General features: G+C 24.1%; 3 protein-coding genes across 4 annotated transcripts in view; 2 read left to right on the forward strand and 1 right to left on the reverse strand.

The window, feature by feature from the left end:
* Positions 1 to 2971, reverse strand: part of LOC145838887 (uncharacterized) — a 28320-nt gene extending 25349 nt beyond the window's left edge. Inside the window, exons 1-2 of the mRNA XM_082946507.1 lie at positions 2849 to 2971; positions 2015 to 2116 (exon numbers count right to left, since the gene is read on the reverse strand). Coding sequence (XP_082802633.1) covers positions 2015 to 2116; positions 2849 to 2971 — 225 coding nt within the window. The remainder of the gene's footprint in view (positions 1 to 2014; positions 2117 to 2848) is intronic.
* A 9887-nt stretch (positions 2972 to 12858) lies between these two features.
* On the forward strand, positions 12859 to 16090 carry LOC145838553 (uncharacterized). 2 transcript variants are annotated; one of them, XM_082946167.1, is made up of 6 exons: positions 12859 to 12983; positions 13370 to 14185; positions 14641 to 14805; positions 14931 to 15069; positions 15164 to 15311; positions 15745 to 16090. In XM_082946167.1, the coding sequence occupies exons 1-5, from the start codon at positions 12967 to 12969 to the stop codon at positions 15299 to 15301; spliced, it is 1275 nt and encodes a 424-aa protein (XP_082802293.1). In that variant the 5' UTR covers positions 12859 to 12966; the 3' UTR covers positions 15302 to 15311; positions 15745 to 16090. The 2 variants fall into 2 exon arrangements, with proteins under 2 accessions (XP_082802293.1, XP_082802291.1); XM_082946165.1 differs by having other exon boundaries at positions 15164 to 15261.
* Positions 16091 to 20233: 4143 nt separating this feature from the next.
* LOC145838530 (myosin regulatory light chain, smooth muscle-like) lies at positions 20234 to 24759 on the forward strand. The gene is made up of 7 exons (XM_082946141.1): positions 20234 to 20390; positions 21289 to 21408; positions 22141 to 22216; positions 22692 to 22793; positions 23667 to 23745; positions 23850 to 23898; positions 24301 to 24759. Exons 1-7 carry the CDS (start codon positions 20388 to 20390, stop codon positions 24400 to 24402), a joined length of 531 nt encoding a protein of 176 aa, XP_082802267.1. The 5' UTR covers positions 20234 to 20387; the 3' UTR covers positions 24403 to 24759.
* Positions 24760 to 26151: the final 1392 nt, after the last annotated feature.

Consider the following 26151-nt stretch of genomic DNA (forward strand, 5'->3'; position numbering starts at 1 on the left):
AAGATCAGCGTCATCTTAAAAAGTTAATCTGAGAGATTTTTTATTAAAAGAAAACTTAAATGAATAAAGTATAATATATGTTGTAATGGGTTTATTTTACATGTTTTAGGATTATAGTGATAGTTATTACACTTAAGGATAGTCTTTGCTAAGTATGTTAATAGGGTTCTGACTACTTAGATCAAGTCTATATTTTAGAAAGTATTATTGTATTTTAAATATATTTAGACTATTACTAAAAATTATTTAAAAGCTTACTGTTTCTTTTCTATAGATACATTTACAAGGCTTTTGTATAGTTGCTTAAAAAATATAAACAATTAAACTATTAACTACTGTTAAAATATGAGTATAAAATATATGAGCGAGGTTTATTTTTTGTTCTTCTACAAATTTTCTTTAATAATCAGTTTTAGTGTTTATTTACCTGGTTTATCTTGTTATAGTTGAATTTATAAGTATAGGTTTACCGTTATATATTAAATAGTTTAAAATAGATTAAAAGAATATTTATATTCTTGAAGCACATAAATCTGTGTTTTTTTTCTCTTTTAAGATTGTTTTTATTTTACTTATATCTTTAATCTTCCTTTAAAAACGATTTTTTTTAATGATAATATATTTTTTATAGCTTTGTTTTAAAGCATAAAACATTATTGTTTATTGAACGATAAAAAAAGCGCTCAAAAAGTTTGGTCTAAGGACTTGGTGTACAAAGTAACCCTTTGGTTATCGAGTCGTACACCACTAAACGTAAACAGATAAAGTAAGTAATTTATGTGTAGCTCAATGACCAAAGTTTATTTATTTAATTATTTATAAACATTAGATTAGTACTCATTTTTTATCTGAGTAGGTATTTATATTTTTTTTGAGTATATTAACTGGGTTTCAATAGCATTGGTTCAGTCTAGTTTGTAGAAAGTAGTAATATGTATATGTTTTTTTTTTTCTGTTTGTAATTTGTTAGTGTATTAGTAAACAATTTCATAGTCTACATTTTATCTGTGTAAATAAAATTATTAGTCTCTAAATATATTATTTCCAGAAAACAAAGAAACTTAAATATTTAAATCATGAGCTGAAATCACTTATAACATTTAAAACTAGTGAAAGGTTGATTTATTTTATGATTATTCATGTTTTTTATCTTATTTATTTTATTATTACTATTGTTTTTAAACAAAAACTTATTTACTATTTTAAGTGTTTTTTTGTGGTTGTTTACATTATTGTTTAGGTATAGTTAAACTTATGTATTTAAAAATTTATTCAAGGTTGTAAAAACTGATAGTTTTAATTAAAAGGATATATTTATTTTTTACTTTTTATTTCGTTTAAGCAAATTTATTTTTTATGGATACAGCTTTATTTTACTATTTTTTTTTAATATTGGAGCTTTATTTTATATATTTATGGTTTTTTTTTATGTTATAGCTTTAATTAATTGTTGCTTATTTTTTGATAGGTTGAAATAAGTTGATAGTAGAGTCTAAATTCTTATATATACTTAAAAAAAGCTTAGGATTTGTTTATACGTAATTTTTTAAAATCTTTTTTAGATAATATAAAAGGTTTTATTATTTGCTAAAATTGTTGATAAATTTAAGAATTAAAAAAATTTCAGATAGAAACTTTACTTTTTGAAGTAGAGTCCAATATATATATTTTATGTGTATATAATGTTATATATATGTGTGTATATAAATTATTATCTTTTTATATATTTTTTTTAGAAAAATGTTTAATGTTTAAATTTTGACTGTAAAGTTGTTTTCTTTTTTTTCAATTTGTAGCTCATTATAATTTTGATTAAGTTGGGTATGCAACTTGATGACCGAGAGGTCTTTTGGCGTATCCAGAACCTTGAACCGAAAATTTTTGAGAAATTTTTGTTTTTGTTCATTAAACCACTAAAATTATATAAAGGTCCTTTAGTCAAAACTTTGGACCGTCGGTTTCTTTATCGTGTTTAATAAACTTATAATAAAATTAATTTATTTTTAAAACTAACATTTGCACTATGATGAATATTTTGTCCCAATTCAACGAGTTTTTCTAAAATGTGTAGTTTATTATCCCGAGCTGCTAACATCATTAAACTACATCCAGTTTCCTAAGGTGGATGACTAATTATTGTTTGGAAGAATTTTCGTTTTATTAAACGTTTGCATAAAAAAAAAAGTTCATTAAAAGTCACAATTAAAATCTATAAACTATCTAAATGGTTCGGTGTCAAATGTGCATGAAAGGGTTTTTTCGCACAAAGGGTCACTTTTACATGAAGATACTTTTGCATGGGTTGAAAATTTTATGTATTTAATTTTTATTAATTAATATGTTTTTTATTATAACTGTTACCCCTAACCCTTACCCTTGGTCGGTTTTATTTTATTTTTTAACTTTTTTTGTTTTTACTTGTATATTTTTATCATTTTCTATATTTTTTGTTTAACTATCACTGTTACTTCAACCCTTACCTTTGGTCGGTTGTTATTATTATTACTATGAATTTTTTTTTTTTTTTTACTTTTGTTCAAACTTGTCTCCCGTGCAAAAGTGACTTCGTGGAAAAGTAAATTTTTTTGCAAAAGTGTCTTCGTGCATTTTTGACTCGTTCCCATTTAAAACATGTTTATACACTTATGAATAAAATAAAACCCTAAAAGTAACAATTTCTCCACAAAGTAAGTACTTTATTTGTAGTTTGCATATGATTCATTTTAATAGAATGTGCACAGCTTCTAAAATATTAGATAACTGTTACGTTACACAATACTTTTATACTACATTTTGTAAAAGTTTTTTTAATACAGAATAAAGGTAACTTTTTTTTGTTTAAACCAACAGGGTGAGGTTGTAGACTTTCTTTTTTCATTGTGTTTAAGTACCTCAGTCTTACATCAACTTCTACCCATTGCTTTTCATTTGCTAAACAAGCTAAATTTATTGGTTTTTGATCGTTTTCCATTTCTTAAATTACCTCTAAAAAATATTTTAGTTCATATATATGTTAAAGTTTTTATAAAAAGTTCTGGTCGATAGTGCTCGACAAATTAAATTGGAGCTAAACATTTATTCAATTATATAAAAACAATAGTTTAGACAGCTATTTGGTAAATGAAATATAAAACTTCATGTACTCCTCAGTAAGCTACAGTTTATTACAATAGTAAACAGAAATTTAGATTTTGAAATTTCTTATAATAATTATTAGTTATGATACAGTTTATTGTACAGTTATCTGAATTTTGAAAATGCGCTGTAGTTATTAATTTATGCATTTTAGAAAGTTAGGAAAAAGGGATTTTAGAAAGATGTTTTAAACTATTAGAAAAATGTTAAAACTAAATAAATATTAAAACAAAGTAAAATTTAAGCCGCAAACACGAGTAGTTTAAAACATTTTTCTAAAGTTTAAAATAAATTTCTAAAAGTTTAAAACATCTTTCTAAAATAACCTTTTCCAAACTTTCCGAAATGCATAAATTAACAACTACAGCGTATTTTTAAAATTCAGCTAACTGTACAATAAACTGTATCATTACTACGTAATAATTATTATAAAAAATTTCAAAATCTGAATTAATTTCTCTTTACTATTGTAATAAACTGGAGCTTACTGAGGAGTACATGAAGTTTTATATTTCATGTACCAAACAGCTGTCTAAACTATTGTTTTTATATAATTAGATAAATAAATAAATATATATATTTAGTTATTTAATTCATTAGAAAAATAATTTTTTGAAATACTGGTACACATGTTTTATAAGACTAGACGCCTTAATCATCAGCCAGTTAAATTTAAAATAAAAGTTGGCTCAGTAGAAGGGCTTTTAAATAGTTTATTGAAATGTACGATTTTAAAAATACTGGAACATATGTTTCATAATGACAAAAAAGATTGTCTTTATCTTCAGCCATTACATTTCAATACATTTCAATAAATTTAGCCAATACATTTCAATAAATTATATATATATATAATTATACAATTTTTTATGATAATTTTTAGAATAAAATAATAAGTAACCTTGTTATAAATAAAGATGTACTTTTATCGGCTAACACAAGTCGATAGAGACTCTAATTGATCATAAACCTGATAGATTTAAAAATAGTACTTAATTAATACAACTTAAACATTAATTGACCTAACAAAGCATTTTGTTTTAAAATGTTTGTGGTATGTTTAAGTTTTCATTGTTTTAAAGTTTTTATTTATTGTAATACTTTTTGTTTAAAGATTTAAAATTTTCTTCTTTATTATGTAACTTACTGCTTTTAGACCATTAGACTCGAATTTTTAACATAGTAATCTTTTATAAAATTAAAAAAACGTTGAATGAATAAGATATACATACAATAAAAATGGTTTAAGAAACAATAGAAAAAAGCTGTCTCAACTGTTTTGTAAAACAAAAACAAAAGATTCACAGATCTCCGTTTTATTAAAACACTTTCAATTCTTATTCAAATAGAACCTTGAATGAATAAAGAAATTAATATCTAATTTATACTAGCAAATACAGTGCTTCCTTGCTAATCCAGCCATGTTGGGAAAGCTTTTTTGTAGTTATGGCCGGGTTAGCCTTCGGTCGGACAAGAACAAAACTTTCTTTTTTTTATTTAAAAACTTACCTCTTTTATATTATACAATGTATACAATACAACGCACTTTAAACTTTCCGTTAGTTAATTATTTCTATTATTTTTAAGAAAAAATAACTAAAACAGACAAAAATAACGAAAGTAAACTTTGATAAAGTTTAGAATTATTTTAATAAAAAAAAAAACCACACCGTAAACAGTTAAACATATCAGAACTGTTTCTAAAATAGGAAAGAATACAAATTATTTCAGACATTCTAACAAATTTATGCAGACTATTCTTTGCTATTTCGCAAACGTTTAGCTTTTTTTTTTAATATCTAGTTGAACTTGTTTTATTTTCTTTGCTGTCTTATCAATTTTTTAAAAGAGTTATGCAGACTGTGTCAAAAGTATGTAACTTACTTGGCAAAATTAGAAAAGCCTGCAAATAAAAAACGAAAACATTTTTATTTACTGAGAGTAAATTTATGAATTTTTATATTAAGTTTGAAAAAAGTATAAAAACCACGAAGTATCTATAAACTGCTTTCTTAGTTTTAGAAACTAAAGTTTAAGTTTTTTTTATGGCAAAACATTGATTTTAGCTGAATTAAATAAATCTACTGAAACCGGCCGAATAATTGAGGAACCTAATAAGCGACGACCAGATAAGCGAGGAAGCACTGTATGAAGGTTTTTCTAGTACTATATCTTAAAGCTAAACAAAAAAGTGAGATATTTTGTCGGTATAATATAAAAATGCTTTAAGAAATTCAATTTAAGTTAACAAAAAAATTGAGCTAGAAAAAATTGTTACTAATCTCGCGATTTGTTTTATTAGTGACATAAAATAAAGTTTCCTTATGTATGCAAAAATGAAAATAAAGTTTTGAGTTATTAAAAGATCCACAAAAGAGTGTGCAAGATAAAAGTAACTTTAATAAAACAAATTTATGACAACTATTCAAAAAGTGTTTACTGCTATATATAATCACCAGTCTAATGTAACAAAATATACCAGCTAAGCCAATACAATTTTGAAATTTAACTAACAAAGAAATTTTATACTAAAATGCTGGAAAATAAACGTTTCAGCCTAAAGCTTACGAAAAAAGGCAGATTTCGGGTTGAAACTTTGAGAGTAATTCAAATAATAAAGGAGGTTTATTTGGAAGCTAACACGATAAGATTATTTTCAAATAGAAATATCTTATCTTTTTTTATGCTTGTAAGGCTTGTATCACCTTAACTGACGCTTAAAAACTACAAACTGTTTACTTTTTAATGTAAGCTAAATAAAATCTAACATTTTCTTTTACTTCTGTTTTAATTTGTATTATTTAGTTTATGATACAGTTTCTTAATTTAAACAGTAATTAAGAAAAGTACATAACTTAGTTTTTTAACTAAATATTGAAACCTTTAAAAATGACTTAACAAATATCAAAAGTTAAAAAAAAAGCAAAACATATTTTAAAACTAAAAGTTTATTGAATTTTATTATTTAAATAACTAAAAAAATTGTCGAGTTGTTTACTACATAAATATATAATTTTTTTTTAATTGAAAACTTATAAAAAAAAAAAACTTTCAGGTGTTCAAGATGTGAATTAAAAACTTTATAACTAAATCTGTCTGTAAAAGAACAGACTTTATAAAATAGTTTGCAGAGCTATTACTTTTTATTTCTATTTCTATTGAAATAGTTTAGTTTTTTATTAACTAACTTTTATAAATAACTTTATAGTAGAGTTTTAAAAATGATTTATACTCAACTGCAATAACTCTACTTGTAATCAACGGGTAGTTTTTTAAAACAACAAAGGTCACGCTTATATAAAGCAAGGTGTTTTTTAATTAACTGTCTACATTAAAGATTTTTAATTAAAACTGTTACAGTAGTTCAAAGTTATAAACTGAGTTTTATAATTTAAATTTATAGTTTTTAGTCCGGTTAACTTATTTAATTAATTAACCTTAAACTAAATTAAACTTATGCCATTTTATTTACATTTCCGAAAATGTTAATATTATATTATAATACTTCTACAAAACATGTTTAAAGTTTTTAAGTGAGATTTCGATAGAAATATTTAAATATTTCACTATTTCGTTCTGATTAATAATAGTTCCTAACAAGTTTAGGCTTAATTTTAGTTTAAGTAGTTTAATTTTAATATATTTATTTAAAATACCTAAAGCTTAAATAAAAACAATATGATTAGTTAGTAAAAGGTAATTTTTGTTAAAAAAACTTAAAAAAATAATAAAAAAGTTTATTCTTAATATAACTTTAATCTTATTCAATTTTCATTACCAATTTAATTTTTAGATGAATTTTTTATTAGTGTTTACCACATACCACGGACGTAGCTAGCTCAAAAAAGTTACTAATCTGCAAAAATCAAAACATCTGAAATAACACGTCCTAGCGGGAACACAGCAATTTAAACTACCTCAAATGTTATTGAATTTAATCTGAAAATAGCAGTTATGTTAATACATCAAAAGTAGAATGTTGAAGTACGAGTGATAACTGTATACAAGGCAATTTATTTTGCTCCACACCCCCTATGACTCTTTATGTCATGCCACTTGTGTAAACCCAGAAAACATTCATTAAAAATAAGTAATATTGTAACTTGTTTTAAACTAAACAATTTAAAGCTGTCGACTTAAATGTGTTTAAGGAGATTTTTATCCAATATTTATTTTAACAGTTTATTACTAACAAAACAATGTTTTACTCCTATACTTGCATATAGGAGATCCTCAGTTGTTGTAAACAGATCTTATTCAAATAAAATACTTAAATTTTTATTATTCTATTTAAATATTCTATTTATTATATATTGTTATATTAATTAATATATTAATATATTATCAACCAATATATTATATTTTAATTCTATTTAAATATGAAATTAATAAATTTCTATTTAAATAGAATATTCTATTTGAATAAGACCTGTTTACAACAACTGAGGATCTCCTATATGCAAGTATAGGATAAAAAACATTGTTTTGTTAGTAATAAACTGTTAAAATAAATATTGGGTTGAAAATAAGTATAAAAAATCACAATTTAACTCAAACACATTTATATTGTTTTCGAAATCAAATATTTAACGTAGTCAATAGTAACAACAAGTTATGCAAATTTTAACATAAAATTGTATGATTTTGATTTTTGAAGCTTGTTGAGCATACCAATATAGTTTATTAAATGGTACATAGAAAGCTTGTAAAAACTTTTAAAGCTGATCAAAAAAGCATTATATCAAAAAACTTACTTTAAAAAATTATAATATAGATCTAGAAACAGAAATCTTAGTGTCTCTCTTTTTATGAACATAGACATTCTTTAAGGTTCATCATTTTTTTTTATTCACATAGTATATTATCACTATCAACAACCTTTTTGTATAATTTTCTGATAATATTCTTTAATAGCATTCCTTTTTTCTTAAAGGACTTTTGTTGTATACTTGTTTTATTAGACTAAAACATAATTTTCTACCTATTAAAATTAAAAAAGTTGGTTAATCTTTATTTTTTAAACAAGCATAGAGCTGCGAGACTTCGCTCAACTATAGATTAGGGGTCCGTAAACTTTGTAACGGGCCGGATTTACAACATATTCGCGTCGTGTTTTTGAAAATGTAAGCTTAAAAAGCTGTATAAAATTAATAATTAGATTATCACTATTGCTTACTTACAAAAAAGTTGGCAGATTTTTTATGTTTAAAGTATTAGAAAATGAAACCATTTTCAACTAGTTTCTTAAAATAAAAGAAATACGGTTGTATCTGCCAAGAGAGCCATAGTTAGCTGAAACTTGCTGTATATTCATATAGATAAGTAAAATAGGTGTTAATAAATCTTAATTTTTTTTAGTTTTTCGATAGGTTCTGCCTCTGTATATCTTTACAATTAAAAAAAAAAAATTCAAATTAGTATAACAATTACTTTATGAATTAAAAATAGTTATTTAGAAACATAATATATAATCGATAATATATAAAATATGATATGGTATAAAATATCCATTATTTTTAAACTATTAGGATTCAATAATATAAAAATTATAGTTGTTTGACCTAATAATAAGTATTCTCCAAAAAGTGCTTTAAGACTCATTCTTTTTTTTGTGTGTTTTCAAAAATCTCATTAACTAAAGTTATTAACAAAAACAAAACTCATAGCATTAAGATAGCATAAAGCTTACTATGATAAACTATTTATATGTTTAAATTAAAGCTTCAAGGATGATTTATAGTTGAAACAGAACAAGTTTGATTAAAACAATAACATTTTTCAGTAACATTTTGGAAAAATTTACACAGAAAAATAAACCTTCTTTAGTAGTTAACGTTATTAAGTTAAAAAAATAATAATTTTCTACAAAATAAAACCACATAATTTTTGCATTGCTGCAAGTATTAAGAAATTTTCTACTTAATATCGTGACTACATCTGCCTGATAAGTCCCAATGAGGACGAAATCAGATCACAGTATGTTGCGTGGAACGTTGCTAATGGTTGCACGGTGCGGTCTACTGCTTATTTTATGATGATGAAATCATCTCAGGTTTGCTGACAATAGTCTAAATATTAGTACTTGGGTAATTGAAAAACGAGAATAAACTATAATTTCACACTAAAACTGACAATGTCTTAGTTAGACGTTGAGTTATGAATGATTTAGTTACGTTAATTTATTGACTGTAATCATAAACTATAATTTCACACTAAAACTGACAATGTCTTAGTTAGACGTTGAGTTATGAATGATTTAGTTACGTTAATTTATTGACTGTAATCATAAACGGATGAACTAGTACTAAACTAATTTACTTAACTCCGCTTGAAACTTAAATAGCGGGTCATCATGACTACTTCTGATTAAAAATTCTTAAATCAAACATTAGTACAATTAAAAAATTACAAAAAACTACTTACATTTTGTTTATGAAGCATACTAGATTTTTAGCTATAATAATTATAAAAACTAAAAAGAAAACAACAAATAATGTATTTACAGAATGTATCAGTAAAGTTTTTATTAACAATTAAAATTGGCTGCACCATTTACACTAAAATTTAAGCAGGGAAGACATTTAATCAATAACTACTTTAGTAGTGGTTTGTCTTTTTGAAATTTTTTTTAAATTGTTTAAAGTTGCAATACAATCTTCTCTTTTTATACGCGTTTAAACTTTTTTCATTTATTTATATAACATTTAAACGAAAAACTACAAGGGAATGACTAAATTTCATTTAAATTTTATCTCAATAATCTGAATTGTTTAGTAGTAGCATTTGTTTCACTATTGACATACATTATATATATAATTATATATATTAATGATAATAGAACAGTTAATTAAAGCTCTAAATTACATCTGAATACAAATATATAATGTTTATTGAAAGACAAAAAAAAGTTCTCAAAATATTTAGTCTTAGAACCTGGTGTACGAAAAAACCTTTCGATTATCGTATCGTACACCCCTTGGATACAGTCTAACGTCCTGACCAGGACATTAAAACTGGGATAGGAATTTTAAAGTGTAAAAATATATTTTTGAAATAAAAAGGTATTGAAATTTTCAGACATTGGTAGAGATAAATAAAACGAAAAAAAAAAAAAATATTTTACCGAAAGAAAAAACTACAAGATTACACAAATTTTTCAATTAATTTTGAATAAATTTTCACTTAATTAAATGTAATACAGTTTAAACTTTGAAAAAAAAATTAATGATCATTTAACGAGTAAAAAATTAAACTCGCTTGAAATAGTTTAGTAAAGTGTGCAAGCACACAAGAAATTACTTTTAAAATTTCTTTTAATAAAATTCGTAAGTTTACGACTCTAAGTTCTATTAGAAGAGTGTTTTGAAATCAAATTTAGAAACAACTTACAACTAAGTAACTATTTAAAGTAGTTAAGTGATAAGAAAATTGTGTTGATGCCATAAGTTGAGAGGCCACTATGCTTATTCTTAAACTGAAAATAAAGTGTATAGTTAAAAAAAATTACAACTTAAAAGCACTCATTGCTAAAAAAGACTATTAATCCGACTTTCCGAATTAAGGTGAATGCAGAGGCAGAACTATTATTAAATCTAGTATAGCTTTAGTTACCGAAGTTACTTTTAGGCAAAATAAATATTAAAATAAGAACCTATTCAAAGATTATACAATACAAAATTTTATTTGAGGTTTTTGATTGGTTTAATAATTAAAAAAAAACTCCAAGTTTTTAAGTTCAAATATTGACAAACTTTATCTTTCATTTAAGAAAAATGCTTTAATTTAAGCTCTAATTTTTGCTGGGAAATTTATTACCATTGATGTTAATGATAAAAAAGCTATATTTCATTCATATAATTAAGTTTTGACTGATACTGAAAACATTAGTTAGATAAATAAATAAAAACGATATGTTTGATATTCTTATGTAAGTTATATGTGCTCTGAAATATGCAGTTTTTGAAAACTATTTTGTTAAGTTATCTAAGAAAAAATTAAACTAATATTATGTGTTCTATTCGGTTATGATGGGCAAGCAGCTGTTAATAATTATATATATTAACGAGAAAATTACAAAAAGTATAGGATTAATCTTCAAGAAAAATGAATTTAAAGTTAAAATTGTTAAAGATATGATCAACACGATTTCTTTGATTTTATTTTGAACTTGAGAAATAATTTCTACAAACCTTTCAAAAAAAATTATTCGACGAAGTATACCTCAAACGAACACAACAACCTAAAAAAATGTTAGAAGCATTAAACGAGTCGTTGGTGATAGACTGTTTAGATGGTTTAGTAAGGCAAAAACAATAAAAGGTATTTAAAATTAGCATGCTAAAATATGCATTGATTAAAACTTTAAAAGTGGGTATGAAATATACTTTACTTAAAGGGTCAATTTTGTACTGTAGTAGAAATAAAAATCGATTCTTATATCAATTTGGTAAAAGTTATTTTCTTCAAAGACAAAAAATTCTATGAAACTTTCAGAAAAAAACTTAATAAAATTTTAGTAAAGTTGTGTGCCGAGTATAAGAAGTTTTAATAACTCTCATAAAAACAAAATCTTAATAACAATAGCTATTCCCGCAAAGAAATATAGTTGTAGAAGGAAATTGTCTGCCTACTTGGTGGAAAATATATGTTGAAGGGAAATTATATGGAAACAGTTTCTGCAATAAATATAAAAAAGAATGTAGTGGTTAAAAAATATTTTTAAAGTCAATGATAACAATAAAGTTTTGTAATAATAGTAACAAAGCTTTTAAAACTCAATCTAAAATTTTCATCAACAATAAAAGAGATGTATGAGATATTATTAGGTCAATTTATAAAAGGTTGATCAGAACATACCTAAAACAGCTGTTTATGTGCTCAATTTGTAGTTTAGAAAGAAAGGCAATTGCAAAATATACTAAAAAGAGATTGTTAACCACTAGAAATGAAGTGGCTTTTTTACCCTTAACAAATATTTATTTTTAATTATAATTTTACTAATTTTTAAATTCCTTTATTTTTCAATATGTTTTTTTTTTGTTTTTATGTGTTTGATAAATGTTTTCATTTATTTTGTATTCTATTAAAACGATTTTTTGTTTATAAAGAATTATACAAAATAAAACGCCTAAAATATTGATGCAGTAACACCTACATTAATAAATAAATGATCAATGATTTACTTATTTATTGATTAATTTTATTTCTATATAAACATTTTAGTGTTTGTTAGATTGATTTTTCTTTGAAAAAATCTTCTTACAGCGAAACATTGTAAGGTGAATAAAACACAGTAATTAATTTTTTTTTTGTAAAATTGTTCTTTTATTCTTTAAGTGTCGAGAACTTTAATTCATTGAGATAGATATCTATCAAAATAATCCTTTTAAAAATGTTACAAATAATGTAAATTAAAAAAATTATTTACATAGTTTACTTTAAAGAAGCTAGTTATGAAATTAATATCGTTAAGTTCTTGTAAATATCTAACAAAAATGTCAACTAAAACCTAGTACAAAAAATATTTTAAGTACGTCATTTGTTTTTAATAAACTTGAATTTTACAAAAGAATCTGTCGCCCTTACAACTTAGGTTTATTAAATGAATATTTTTAGTTTTACTTTCTTTTGTGTGAGCTAAGCGCTTTTAAAAACATCCGCAAATCTCGAATTTAGCTCAAGTACTCTAAGTTTAAGTTTTTTTTTTCTTCGAAGAAAAGCTTGTAATTATTGATTTTCTAATGTGATAATATTAATATGTTTAAAAAGTATTTTGCAGTAATCGTTATATCTATTGTTTAATAGAAAAATTACAAAGGAATTAAATCTTAAATGGAAATCAGTTTAAGGTTAGTCGTGTTTTTGTTTTTTGTAGTTTAGAAAAAAGCAAAAATTACTCAAAACATTTTTGTTAAAATTAAAAAAATTATAAATTAACTTTTGTTGAAATAAAACTAAATCATGGTATACTTATCAAGTTTGAATAATTTAAAGTTGATATTATAACAGAATGATAACTTAATTATTGTAATATAAGAAAATATGAGTTAAAGTCAATCTGCAAAATATTTTACTATTTGAACAAAGTTAAGTACTATATACACTTATATAAAATACATACACACTAACATTGTCTTTAAAAGTATCTATAGTTTGAAGTCAAATTAAAGAACGTAAAGAGTTGTTTTAAATTGTAAAACGTTATGATTATATTAAGGCAGATTATATTTTACAGTGATTACGAGTACTTTACTGAAGAAGTTACCCACTTGAGAGCTTTTAAATCTGAGAAACATATAAAACCGCACATAGAAGACGGTAAAAATGTTATATCAAGTAGAAATTACACTAACGATTGTACAGAACTTATAAAGCTATCGAAAGATGTAAAAACTATTCATGAAGTACTTAAACTACCAGACATCGTAAAAAATCAACAGTACCAAGAAAAAACTGAAGAAAAGATACAAAGTTACTCAGACTTAAATAAGCTTCCATCTATAGTAAAATCTAAAGATGCTAAAAACAAGTCAAGTGTTGTTAAAAAATTGCGATTTGACGTTGATGAAAATGACAAGCAAATCGGTTCCAATGTTCGCATTTACACACCACCGTATGAAAATAATGCACCGGATTGCAACAAAGTTAACTTCACTGAAGTCGAGGTTCCAAAACTAGTTAGAGAAAAGACCGTTTTTAACTTTAAACCCACCAATAAGAGCAATGAATCTTTTAAAGAAAAAGAAAAACATTTGGTAAAAGTAAACGGTACTAAAAAAATACAGAACTACAAAAAACAAGAAGATTGTATCGAAAATTTGAACGCTAAAAATGATCAGAAAAATAATGCAGTCAAAGATACAAGTAATAACAAAATAAAGGAAGCAAATGAAAATAAAAAAGAGGAAATAATAAAAAAGAAAGTAACTGATGATTTACCTAAAAAACAAAATAAAAACTTAAAAAAAGTGAAAAGTTATACTAGTAATGGCTCTTTAAAAAATTTAAAAGTTGAAAAAAAAATGAGTATTTCAAACAAAGTGATGCAAAAGTAAGTAAGCTTTGTTAATCAGTGAGTTTATTTTTTAAATAGAACACCTAAAAAAACTTAATTGTTAAGTTATCATTTTCTTTAAATTTGTATTTTTAGCTTAATTATACTAAGTTTACCTAAAAAGCTTAATTTAAAACTTGCTAAAGTAAGTTAAAAGCTTAAAATTATGTGAAGCCACTCAACAAATAACTTTTATTTTAGAAAATTACATTTATGCTTTTAAACTTTATTTCTACTATTTATGGTGATCGAATACTTCTTTAGGTATTAAATTTTTTGATGTATTTCTTGTAACAGTTATTTGTTAAATGTAGTTTTTTTGTGAAAAATTTCTTAGTGACTTTTTGTGCGCAATTCTTTTGTTGTACAAAATACACAGTCAAGTGTTTCTTTCAAAGCAAGTATATGCATAACCCAACACAAGTACTTTAAAATAGTATTTTCCATACTAGAACACGCTATCCTGCGATGGTGAAAATGTATCTCGATCAAAAGTGGCACAATAATAGAAAACAAAAGTTTTATCAAAATTTAGAACACCAGCAAAAGTTTACACAACATGAAAGAGAACTTGATAAACTTGAACAACAGAAACAAAACGATTCTGCTTTGTTAAGGTCAGTTAACTGCGCTTAGTTTTTTGAAAAATTGTGATATAGTAATAAAAGCTATATAAAAAAGTTTTTAAACTTAAATGAACGGACTTCGAACAAATTCAAAAATATAAACTACGAAACTCTAGGCAAAGGGAACAACTTTTAGAGTTAAGAAACAAATATGAAAATGAAAAAGAAAAAAGAATTCAAACGCAACATGTAAAATTCAGTTTGATGTACGAAGTAGACAAAGTTGATAGAAGTGTGTATGGACTTCCAAAGAAAGTTTATTAATCTGTAAATTTATTAAATAAATAAATAGTTTTGTTATTTTAGAAGTGGTTGTAAAAATATTGAAAGCTTTGTCTAATTTGAACAGAAAGGTACGTCAAACGCAATAAGACAAACTAAAACTACAGATTGTAAAGTTTCACGATCATCTAGCTTATCAGATATTAGACGAAGAAACAAAGCTAGGTTGTTTACTCAAAATAAATTCTGGAAAAAATTCTATTAAAAACACAAAAGTAAACGTTTCTAAACTGTTTCTGATTTTTTATAATACTATATTTAAAAAAAGGTATCTTCGAATTTATTTAAAACATTTTTGTAATGTATATTATTTTTTGGATTCTAATATAAGTAAATATTGCCTATATTAGGTTATATTAATGGGTTAGGTATTAGGTCAGTTTTAATGTAAGTATGAAAATACTGACCAACTAGAAAAACTTTTCTATAAATTCAATATGTAATTAAGCTTAGTTTATTAAGAAACTAAGATAAGATATTTGCTACCAATATAACAATAATGAAAAGTTCTAGATATTTATAAGACTAACTTTTTTTTTTGTAGCTCTCTAAAACATAATTACTTAACAATTATGTTTTTAAAATAGCTTTAGATCTAATTTTATAAGTTGAACAAAACAAACTGTTTATTATTTATAAAAAATTCAGGTACGAATACATGTTCAAATCAACATACAAACCAAAACTTTCCAAAAACGTTCTACAGCTAGCTAAAAAGATTTGCTGATATTTGTACAAATTACTTGGATACTCAACAACTTAAAATTATTTTATATAAGTTACTGGTTTGGTAAAACTATAAAAATAGAGAAACTCGACTAGTTTTAAATCTTTATTAAAAATAATTAAATATATATATTTTTTAATGAGGATTTTATGAAATTTTATCATGGTGTGAAAAATGTTGCTGTAGTTTAAATTATAACATGTGTCATTTTAGATACTTTTGAATCTTATTTAAATTAAAAAAAATTGTTTACTTAACTTATAGTAATGTCATATGATTTTCTTAAAAATTTAAGTGTTAGGTCATACATTTGAACTGTAAATTACAATTTTGTTAAATTTTCATAATAAATTGTTTTAATAAAACGTGTTGATAATAAAACTTAAAAATAAGCTTTTATAGATAAAATAGTTCTAGTAATCTTATTTTTATAAAAATTTGACGAAAACATAAAATGAAAAAGTATTAAAGTTGTAAAAACAAAGGCTTTGTTGAACAAAATAAAATTTAAACAAGAAAAAAAAGAAACTTAAAATAAAAACTTTTAAAAACTATTAGATTAAGTTTACATACATTTTCTTCAAAATATTTAACTGTAAAGTTAGAAAAACGAGTTCAAACTTTTCTACATTAGAGTAAAAACAAATCTGCAAGTATGTTTAATATGTATATATATATAGTTTTTTACTAAGTATTTTTTACACACCTTTTATAGCTTAGAGAAAAAATATAAAAAATTTTAAAGAATTAATTCATAAAAGTTTATAGATAAAAAATTTAAATTTTATAAGTCATTAAAAAAAAAAGACAGAAGTAGAAAGCTTTACTATAAAATTATATAAAAGACACTGTTAGTTATAAAAACATTAGTTCAGTAAACAGCATAGAAAATATTTAAGAAATAAAATGTTTTTTTAGTGTCTATAGTATTTTTTCACCACCTATTGGTCTGTTATAAACTAAATTATAACTTATATTTATTCGTAAGTTTTAGTAAAATAACCAGTAAAATTTTAGAACATTTTTTTAACTAACTTAGTAAATTTGTTAATTTTATTTTAGTCAGCCATAAAAAACTTCTATAAGCGACTGTAAAGCTAATTACGAAGTCTGGTTTCGATCATTAACACAAATGCATTTCTGATAACAATCGTCAATATATCTTTATAACAATCTTAAGTATAAATAGTTACGTTTATTATTCAAGTGGTAGTTTATAAAATATTGTTTAGAGGACAATTAGTTTAAAAGTAAAGCATATTAGTTTTTAAGTTGTACCACTGTATTCGTTGGAATGGTTCAAAAAAAGGTAACTTTTGTTAAACATTTACAAAAATAAATACTACTTATTCTAAAATTTCAAACAAAACTATTTAGCAAAGTAAAGTTTACAAAGTGTATTCAGTGATAGACTAATATATCATACTTTTTTATCTTTTTTCATTTAGATTTAGATTTATGTAACCTTTATGACCTTTTGTATTCTTAAACTGCATCTCCAAACAAATATTCATTATTTATTTTGTTGACAAACGAAAAAAATGTTGATAATTAAAAAAACCCTACAATAAAAAGATATAATCTAAAATGTCTTTTTAGAATATTTTTCAAATTAACACTTTTAAGTGTGATGTCGTTGTGTTTTCTTATTTAAAACTTAGTATTATTATACATCCCTATTAAAAATTCATGTTTAAATTGAAAAATAAAATTCAATTAAAAAAAATAACGTAGTTTAAATATTATAAATGCTACTTAGATAGTTATAATTCAATAAACTATCGAGAGTTTTGAATTTTAAAAACTTAAAACAAACCACAATTTGTACTTTTTTAAATGTATTCTTTATACAGTACTATAATTAATAATAAAGTGAATTGTTCTTAAAAAAAAAACAAAAAAAAAAAAACTTATATACATATAAAATTTTGGTAGTCAAACAACTGGAAGATAAAAAAATGTAGAGGAATAAAATATAATATCATATAATTTTACCTGTATAAGCATATATTTAAATGTCAAGTTTAAAGCATGCAAGCTGTAAAAATGATATAAATTACTAAACATCAGAGCATATAATTTTTTTGTAAATTTTGGAATAACACAGTTATACTTTTACTAAATATTTTATCATTTGTTATAAATGCCTAGGTATAGGTTTTTTTGACTATTTTAAAAAACTCAAGAAAAACCAAAGATAAATTCGTGTGTTTAGTGCATAAGGCAAGAGCTTTTTATTGAATATGACGTAATTATGTGCGTAATCATTCTTATGTTTAAATGCGACATTAATCTGAATTTAACAATGCCAGGTAAAGTTTGTATAATACATAACTATATAAAAGTAAAAATCAATATAAACTTTTTAGAACTTAAATAGCTTTGTTTCTAAACTTAGTTTAGAAAATTACTGTTTAAAAAAATAATTTAAACTGTATTATAATATAATTATTACTGTAATAATAATATTATTATTATTACTGTTTAAAAAAATCCATACATTAGAAGCTTGATTATGCTATAAAACTCACAAAATTTTCAATTTTTATATTTGAAGTTATGTAATAGAATACATAGAAGTTACAAGAATGAATTATTTAACATTGTATAATTTAACTAGACTTTATCTCAGAAATATGTTTAAGAAGTTTAAACAAGTTATGCTAGTAAACTAATCTTTAAACTATAACATCTATTCTTACATTACATTAACTAAAATAAACAACTTTCATGTTTATGTAAAAAATTGATATGTAAAAAAATAGATGAGTATTTGATTTATACTTAATCTAACACAATTCTACTTTTAGTTTCTTAAACTATGTGAACATTTAAACAAATGTGAAATTTTTTGAATTAAACTTTACTTTCTTTATAAAAATGTTTTAAAAGTAGTCAAGTTAAAAGTAGTTTAAAGTACTAGTTAAAATTTACCCGTCAGACCTAATTTTATTTTATAAATAAACTGATACTCAGAAAAAAATTGTAAATACATAATAACTATTTAGTATTTAGTGGAAACTATATCAACTTATGCATTAAAACGATTACATTTAAACTAAATAAAAAACGTTAAACTTAGTTAAGTTCTAATATTAATATTATTAGTAAAATAATAAATTTATATTTCATTAGTTCAATATAAAAATGTTAACAAAAATAAACATAATATTCATAGCCTAAAATTATTTACAGTACATAAGATTATTAATTACATCACTTATAAATTTATTAAAAATTGAAAATAACTTAAAAGAAAAATATTTAAAGCTAATCTTTAAGAATTTTATATCTGATATTAAAATATTAAAGAAATAAGTGCTATTTTATTTTTTAATTAACATTTGAAAACATTAATGGTTAACTTAGCGCATTAATAAAAGTAAATAAAATGTTTAAATATGTACACAACTATCTAAAAACTCACAAAAAGTGTTTGTTATTAGTCTCAGTTAAAAAACAGGTTATGAAATAAGTATAGTTTGGCAACTGTCAGTAAAGCTAGTTTCGATCAAAGTTAAATACCTAAAAAACGACTTTAAGTTCAGTATCTATTATCTAAAAAAAATTACATAAGTAGAATCTTATTTATATTTATATGTTTATGGGTGTAAAGTTAAGAAGATTTTTTTGTCAGTTTTTTATAGTTAAAAAATTTTTTTAACAATTTTTGGAATTATATAAATTGCAGTACCAAATAGGTGAGATGTTAATAAAAACAAATTTACGTGTAAACATATTCATACACATTAAAATACACTATTGAGCTTGTATAAAAGTTTCGGTATAGTATACGGCCTTAGAAGTTTATATTTGGGATTACAGCATATAGAATAACTATATTTCCAGAATCATAGATTTTACTTTAAAATGTTACAGATTTTTGATAAAAATATTCATAAAGTTCAACAAGGGCTTTTGAAATGCAAACAACTGATTGCAAATCATTACACATATTCCTGATGTTATTGAAAAGTTAATGCTTAAAAGACGCTGTTAACACAGTGAAACTAACGCGTTAACCAAAATATTGTATATTTGATAAATGTATATGAGTATGTACATAATTAAACATTTTAATTTTAAACATAAGTTATGATTTCAAAGTTGGTAAATACTGTTTACTTACAGTGAAATCAAAAAGTTAACGCAACGTCCTTCTTGTTTAGCTGGCCTTGAGCTTTAATAGCTCGTGTCAGCATGTTGCTTCTAGTTATAAGATAAGCGCATCCCATGGGACAAAATCTCGCACAGCCGGCTAGCGGGAGCAAAAGAGAAGTTTGAGCGACAAAAACCTCTAAAAGAAAGACTTGATCTTGCCCACGCATCCTTAAATGGATTTAGCATCTTAGAGCAGAGTAAGAGCAAGAGTAGGTGCGCTAAATATAGGAAGTTAAAACCAATAACGAACACTATCAACGTAGGGAACTTCCCTAAAATTACTGATAAACAGGGGGTAATCAGCTCGCTTGTTTGGTAGCGTATCATTGCTCTTAGTGCTTCATAGCAAACGGACGGGTCTCAAATCGTCTTCCAAGTACAAACTTCAATCTAACTTTTTAAAATGGTTAGACTGTGCGACTTGTAGTAGAATAGATTGAGTGTTTTTATTTTCGTTAAAAAAAATCAACAAACTAGCTTTTTTTACCTCAGTGTTTATGATAGTGATTTAACTGTAACTAATTTTAAGTTTTTTAGTCTATTATGTTTAAGCTAATAAGAGTTTGTTTTCATATATTTGATATCAAAAAACAAAGGGTCTTTTACAAAGTTATTCAGTTTTCAAAAAAAAAATTACATTAAAACTATGTTTGTTGAAAAAAGATTACTACTGAAAATCGTTAGATGTAATTTTTTCAATTTATATACTTTTTTTTTTGTTTAAACTTATACTTTATTTTAATTTTTTAATAAGTTATGATTTTGAAAATTAGAAAATAATAAAAAACTATTATAATGCTAATAAGGTTTTGGTTTAGAAAATAGTTATAAATGAGATAGTCTTACGTATTGATAAAAAAAATCAATTTACCATACATTTTATTACAAAGCACATTGTAGTAAATTTTAATTAAAATAATGTTATAATTTAATATTTTATTTGTGTTTTTATAGTTCACACATAAGTTTCCGAAATTAATATTTTAAAAACATAATGTAATAATAGTTTTTTGATAACTCTAAAAAAACTATGTTTATGAATATGACAAAAACAAAATAAATATTTTTTTCCATGTTTTTAAAAAAACAGAATAAGAACAAAATAAATCATTAAAAAATATTTTTGTAATAAGCTTAGCAGTAAAACTTTCAAAAATTAAACGTATGATTATCTAAAATATAAAATTATTTTTTAATCAAAAGCGATTGTTCCAAAACTTTTTAAAAAAGTTTGTTCATTACTTAGTCAAGCACTCATGTTATTAAATTCTTTTTACATAAAATGACAATCGTTTAATTTAAAGGCAAGCCGTAAATCAAAGAAGAAGGAAGGTGGTGAAGGTGGCACTAAACAACGCTCACAGAGAGCCACTTCAAATGTTTTCTCCATGTTTGACCAATCTCAAATTGCTGAATTTAAAGAAGTTAGTGCTATAATAATTTTATATGAAAAAAGTTGAGTCGTTATTCGATTATTTTATTGGTTTAATAATGGTTGTTATATTGGTATTCCATTTTAGCTTGTTTTTATAATACAAAAGAAATTTTTACAAAAGTAGATGATTTGTTTAATTTTACAATCATTTTACTTTTTCTGTGTTAAAATAGTTTTGTTTAACTAAAAATTTCAAATTGTTAGTCTTTGGTAATTAAATATATAAGAAACAAAATTTCAAACCAGTTTTTAATATTGAGGTTAAATAACATCTAAATAAAAAAAAAAGGTTTATCATAGTTTGTACACTTTGTACTATCTAGAACAGCAGTTCTCAGCCTGGGTAAATTTATCATTGGAGGGTAAATTTCTTTGTTTCAGTTGGTAGTTTTCTTTATCACAAGTTATGTTAATTAATTTTCATTAGCTCTCTGCTCATTTTGTAAGTTAATATATTACTGTACTTTTTAAGGTTAAATAAGCTCTTTACGGTTTACGACTTTCTATGTTTAATAAGATTAAAGCTCAAAAAATCTTTTTTATCCTCGTTATTAAACACTATTTTATAAATTGGGGGTAAAATTTAAAATTACCTTCCGAAAAGGGGTAAAACATAATAAAAGAGGTTAAGAACCGCTGATCTAAAAAATGTTCACATATTTTATGTGAAATAACTATTGCTTTTACTTGTAATGATTTTTTATCAGTTTTACTTTTACAGGCTTTTACATTGATCGATGCTAACCGCGATGGTTTTATTTGCGGAGAAGATTTGCAAGATATTTATTCTTCACTTGGTTAGTAGCACTAAAGTTCTGATTTAGACTATTTTATTTAGTTGCAGCTGTTTAGTCTCTCCTTAATGTAACAATCGTTGTCTCCATTATCAATTTATCTCAAATACTGCATCAGCAGCTAAAGATAACTTTTACATCACAACTTTAAGTGACGTAACTATGTACCAGTTTCTACGTACCAATAGCATACTACGTAGAAAAAAGCAGCTTGATTTATACTTGATTGTAATTTTTTATGGTGTAGATTAAAATATTATAAACTTTTAGAAAAATTAAAAGTAAAACTTATCCTAAACCTGTAAATAAATTTAAATTCCACTTTTTACTTTAAATAATTTTTTATTTATTTCTGTACTTGAAAAGTCCATCAGCTACTTTTTTAACAACTTAATTGATAGCTCTAAGCTCTTAACATGTATAATCAAGTACTTTTGTACAAACTTTAAAACAAATGCACTAAGTGTTACATATGCAGGACGTGATCTAAAAGATCCCCAAAAAGATGAAATGTTGGCTGAAGGTGCCGGGCCAATAAACTTTCAAGTTTTCTTAGGAATGTTTGGAGATAAAATTTCTGGTAATTAAAAAAACTCGTGTGTGAAATTGTCATCATTTTTTAATGTCAATAGAAACCATCGCAGTGGTCTGCGCTTCCTTTAGTCAGCGTAATAAAAAGACAGTACTATCGTGATAAAGAGATCCGGTGTCATTGCACAAATTGGCTTCGTTTTAACTGGAAATTTCAAACTCATTTTTAAACGTGCTTTCATTTTATCATTAACATATTCTTATCAATTTATCAATAGGAGTTAAGAAAAGTGATAAGGAAATAGAAGAGATGCTTGATGATGCCCCAGCACAGTTGAACTTTACTGGGTTACTGACAATGATGGGAAACAAAATGAAAGGTTTTCACAAACCCACAAGCCCACTCTGTAATACGACCTAGCCACTCCTATTTATTTTAAATGTTTCATTGTACACTGCATGTGTTGTGATTACAAATAAATTCATACTAAATTCATTGCATGTCATAAATATAGTCTATTAAGCTTATCTTTATTAAAAATGTGTTGTTTTTAAAATTTTGAACTTATAGTAAACTGTTATAATAGCTTAAACTTTATGCATTGTAATTTTTATTAAATACGATATTATAAATACTTTTACTAAAAATACTTACTTTGGTTGTTTAGATATTTTTTTAACCTTTAGCTTTATTTTATTGAATAAATCTTTTTAATTTTTAGAAAATTTGCTTATTAATTACTACGAATTGATGATTCATCTATTAAAATACGTTAAATAAAACAGTATATTGATTTAACTTTAACTATTTGCATGAAGCTACCTTAAAACCTTAAACAGGAACATACAAACAACTATATTTTAGTAAAATGTGAACATATACACTTATAAAATGTTTTTTTTTAATCTTTGTTCATTATAGGAACTGATCCTGAGGATACAATCAAACAAGCTTTCCATGTTTTAGCTGGAGATGATAAGGGTGTTATTCCAAAAGACTTGTAAGTTAAAGTAAAATAAAAAATATGTACAAACAAACTATAAGTTTATATAGATAACACTAAATCGACAGTGAAACATACTAACATACGACAAATTTACACAGAATAAGCGACCTTCTAACTACTCAAGCTGACAGATTTACCACTGCTGAGGTATTTAATTTAAGTTCAAAACTATTTATATAACAATATTTATTTTTTATGATTGTTTTAAGATTAAAGCTACTATTGCATAATAACTTTTCTGAAGTTTTTTGACTAATCTTCAATCATTAAACATGAAATAGTTTTCTAAACTAATATAATTGACTTAACATAAGCGATTATGGTACTGTTCTCAATCAGTTAAAAATAAAGCAAAAAATAGTTAAATTATTATCATGCTTATTTTTTATTATTTTAGTTATTCATACTTAATAAAGTCTTTATAATAATAATAATAATAATAAAAACGGGATAAACTTTCACAAAAAAATAATATCATAAAAGGAATAACTTTACGCAAAGTTTGTACAGTGTTACCGAAGTTATAAAACTTTCCTTTATACTATACAGCTCAACCAGATGTTTCAAATCGCGCCTATCGACGCCTCAGGAAACCTTGACTACAAATCCCTCTGTTACATAGTAACTCACGGATCAGAGGAAGACAACTAAACGTCTACATGACGTCACAACGCTCAGGAAGATATGCGTGATTTACCTGAGAGCTGCAAGTTATATAAATCTCTACAGCTTGCATTTAAAATCTTTCGGTCTCCGCATAAACCACGAATTTAGGCCCGTATCCATTAGCAACGCTACCCATACAACCATGTCAACAAACCACCAAATAAATGTGTTCGGTCAGTATTCAAACCTTTACAACGTTTGATTTTTTGTCCATGAAAATAACAACAACACATTGGAATGCATAAACTCGACTTGTGTCTTTTTTTCTATCTGTCTCTTTCTTGCTTTGTTTATTTACGTTATTTTCTTTATAATAAAAAATGAAAGTTATAGCTATTTGAATATTGCCGTGCTTAAATGTTTTTTTATTGTAAGTATTTACAGTAGAACTACCCGTTGTATAAATGATAATACTTTTACTGATTAATATTTAAATTTATTTTCAAGTTTTGTGTTGTTATATATGTATACAAACAAAAACTAAAAAAAATGCAATAAGCTTATGCATAATTCAAGTAATTGTAAGACATGTGTTGAATTTTATCATAAGGTCATACTAACGCACGAAAGTATACTCGTTGACTTAAGTCTTTGTTAAACTGTAGAAATATTAAGACCTAAACTAGCTATAAAAACAATAGTATAAGTTACTTTTTTATAGAAAGTTCAGCTATTAATTTCTGTGTTCTTAGTACTTAAAGCTATTCTATCTACTTATTAGATTTAACAGACTTATGGATACACAAATTTTATATGATATATGTAACATATATAAAATTTTACATTCAAGTAAAAAAAAAAGATTTTTAGTTTAATTTTAATCTACAACCGCAATAATGAATTAAGCGCACTCACAATGTAAATGAAAACTTAAAATGTATTTTCTATGCCAAAAGTAGTTATCTCACGATCTTAGAGATATTTTTAATTGTCTTAGTTTACGATTTACCACTAACTCAATATAAGATACTCAGAGTGTACCACTTAGTCTATATTGTTTATACCATTACTAATATTATTCATGAAAGTCTGTTTCCTATCGTTGTTCTAATCAATATAGACCCAGTTATTAGAATGCATGCGAGTCACGTTTTAACAGCGCTAGTCCGGCACAACTTTTATCTTAGTTACATGTGCAATTATTGTGGTTTCTAGTCATTTAGCTTATTGTAATTAAAACTAAATCACTCTATAATATACTTTTTAGAATAATTAAAGTTACGTTTTACTTTTGAAAACGAGCTATATGTTTCCTATTGTAAAATAAATGCTCCAGCTGTTATTAAAAAATACAAACTAAATCTCAGTATTCCTTTAAAACTAAAAAAAAACTTACCATTTTAAAAAGTATAAATTTCTCATACAAAAATTATGATAAAATACCATAGTTTACTGTTAATAAAAGTTTAATACTCCGAGCAACTTATAGATTAAAAAATACTTTCTATCCGTAAATATTTTTATCTAAATCAGCTGTGAATGTTTTAGCGATACAGTATATGTAAAAAATATTCAGTTATTGTACTTACTAAATATAATCTTTAAATTAAAAGTTTCAATTTAAAAGTTTAGAGTGTTAACTAAACTAAGTTGCATTTCGACATTTCCTAGTTAAATCATAAAAAATCACAAAAGAAAGTAATTTTGCTATAAGTAGTTATATTAAAGAACTGTTCCACTGTCGATTATGTAATATAAATGTTTAAGAAAAAAACCACCATAAAGCTTATACTA

Source organism: Thalia democratica, chromosome 6, assembly GCF_965202585.1.
Source record: "Thalia democratica chromosome 6, ktThaDemo2.hap1.1, whole genome shotgun sequence".
NCBI classification, from domain to species: Eukaryota; Metazoa; Chordata; class Thaliacea; order Salpida; family Salpidae; genus Thalia; species Thalia democratica.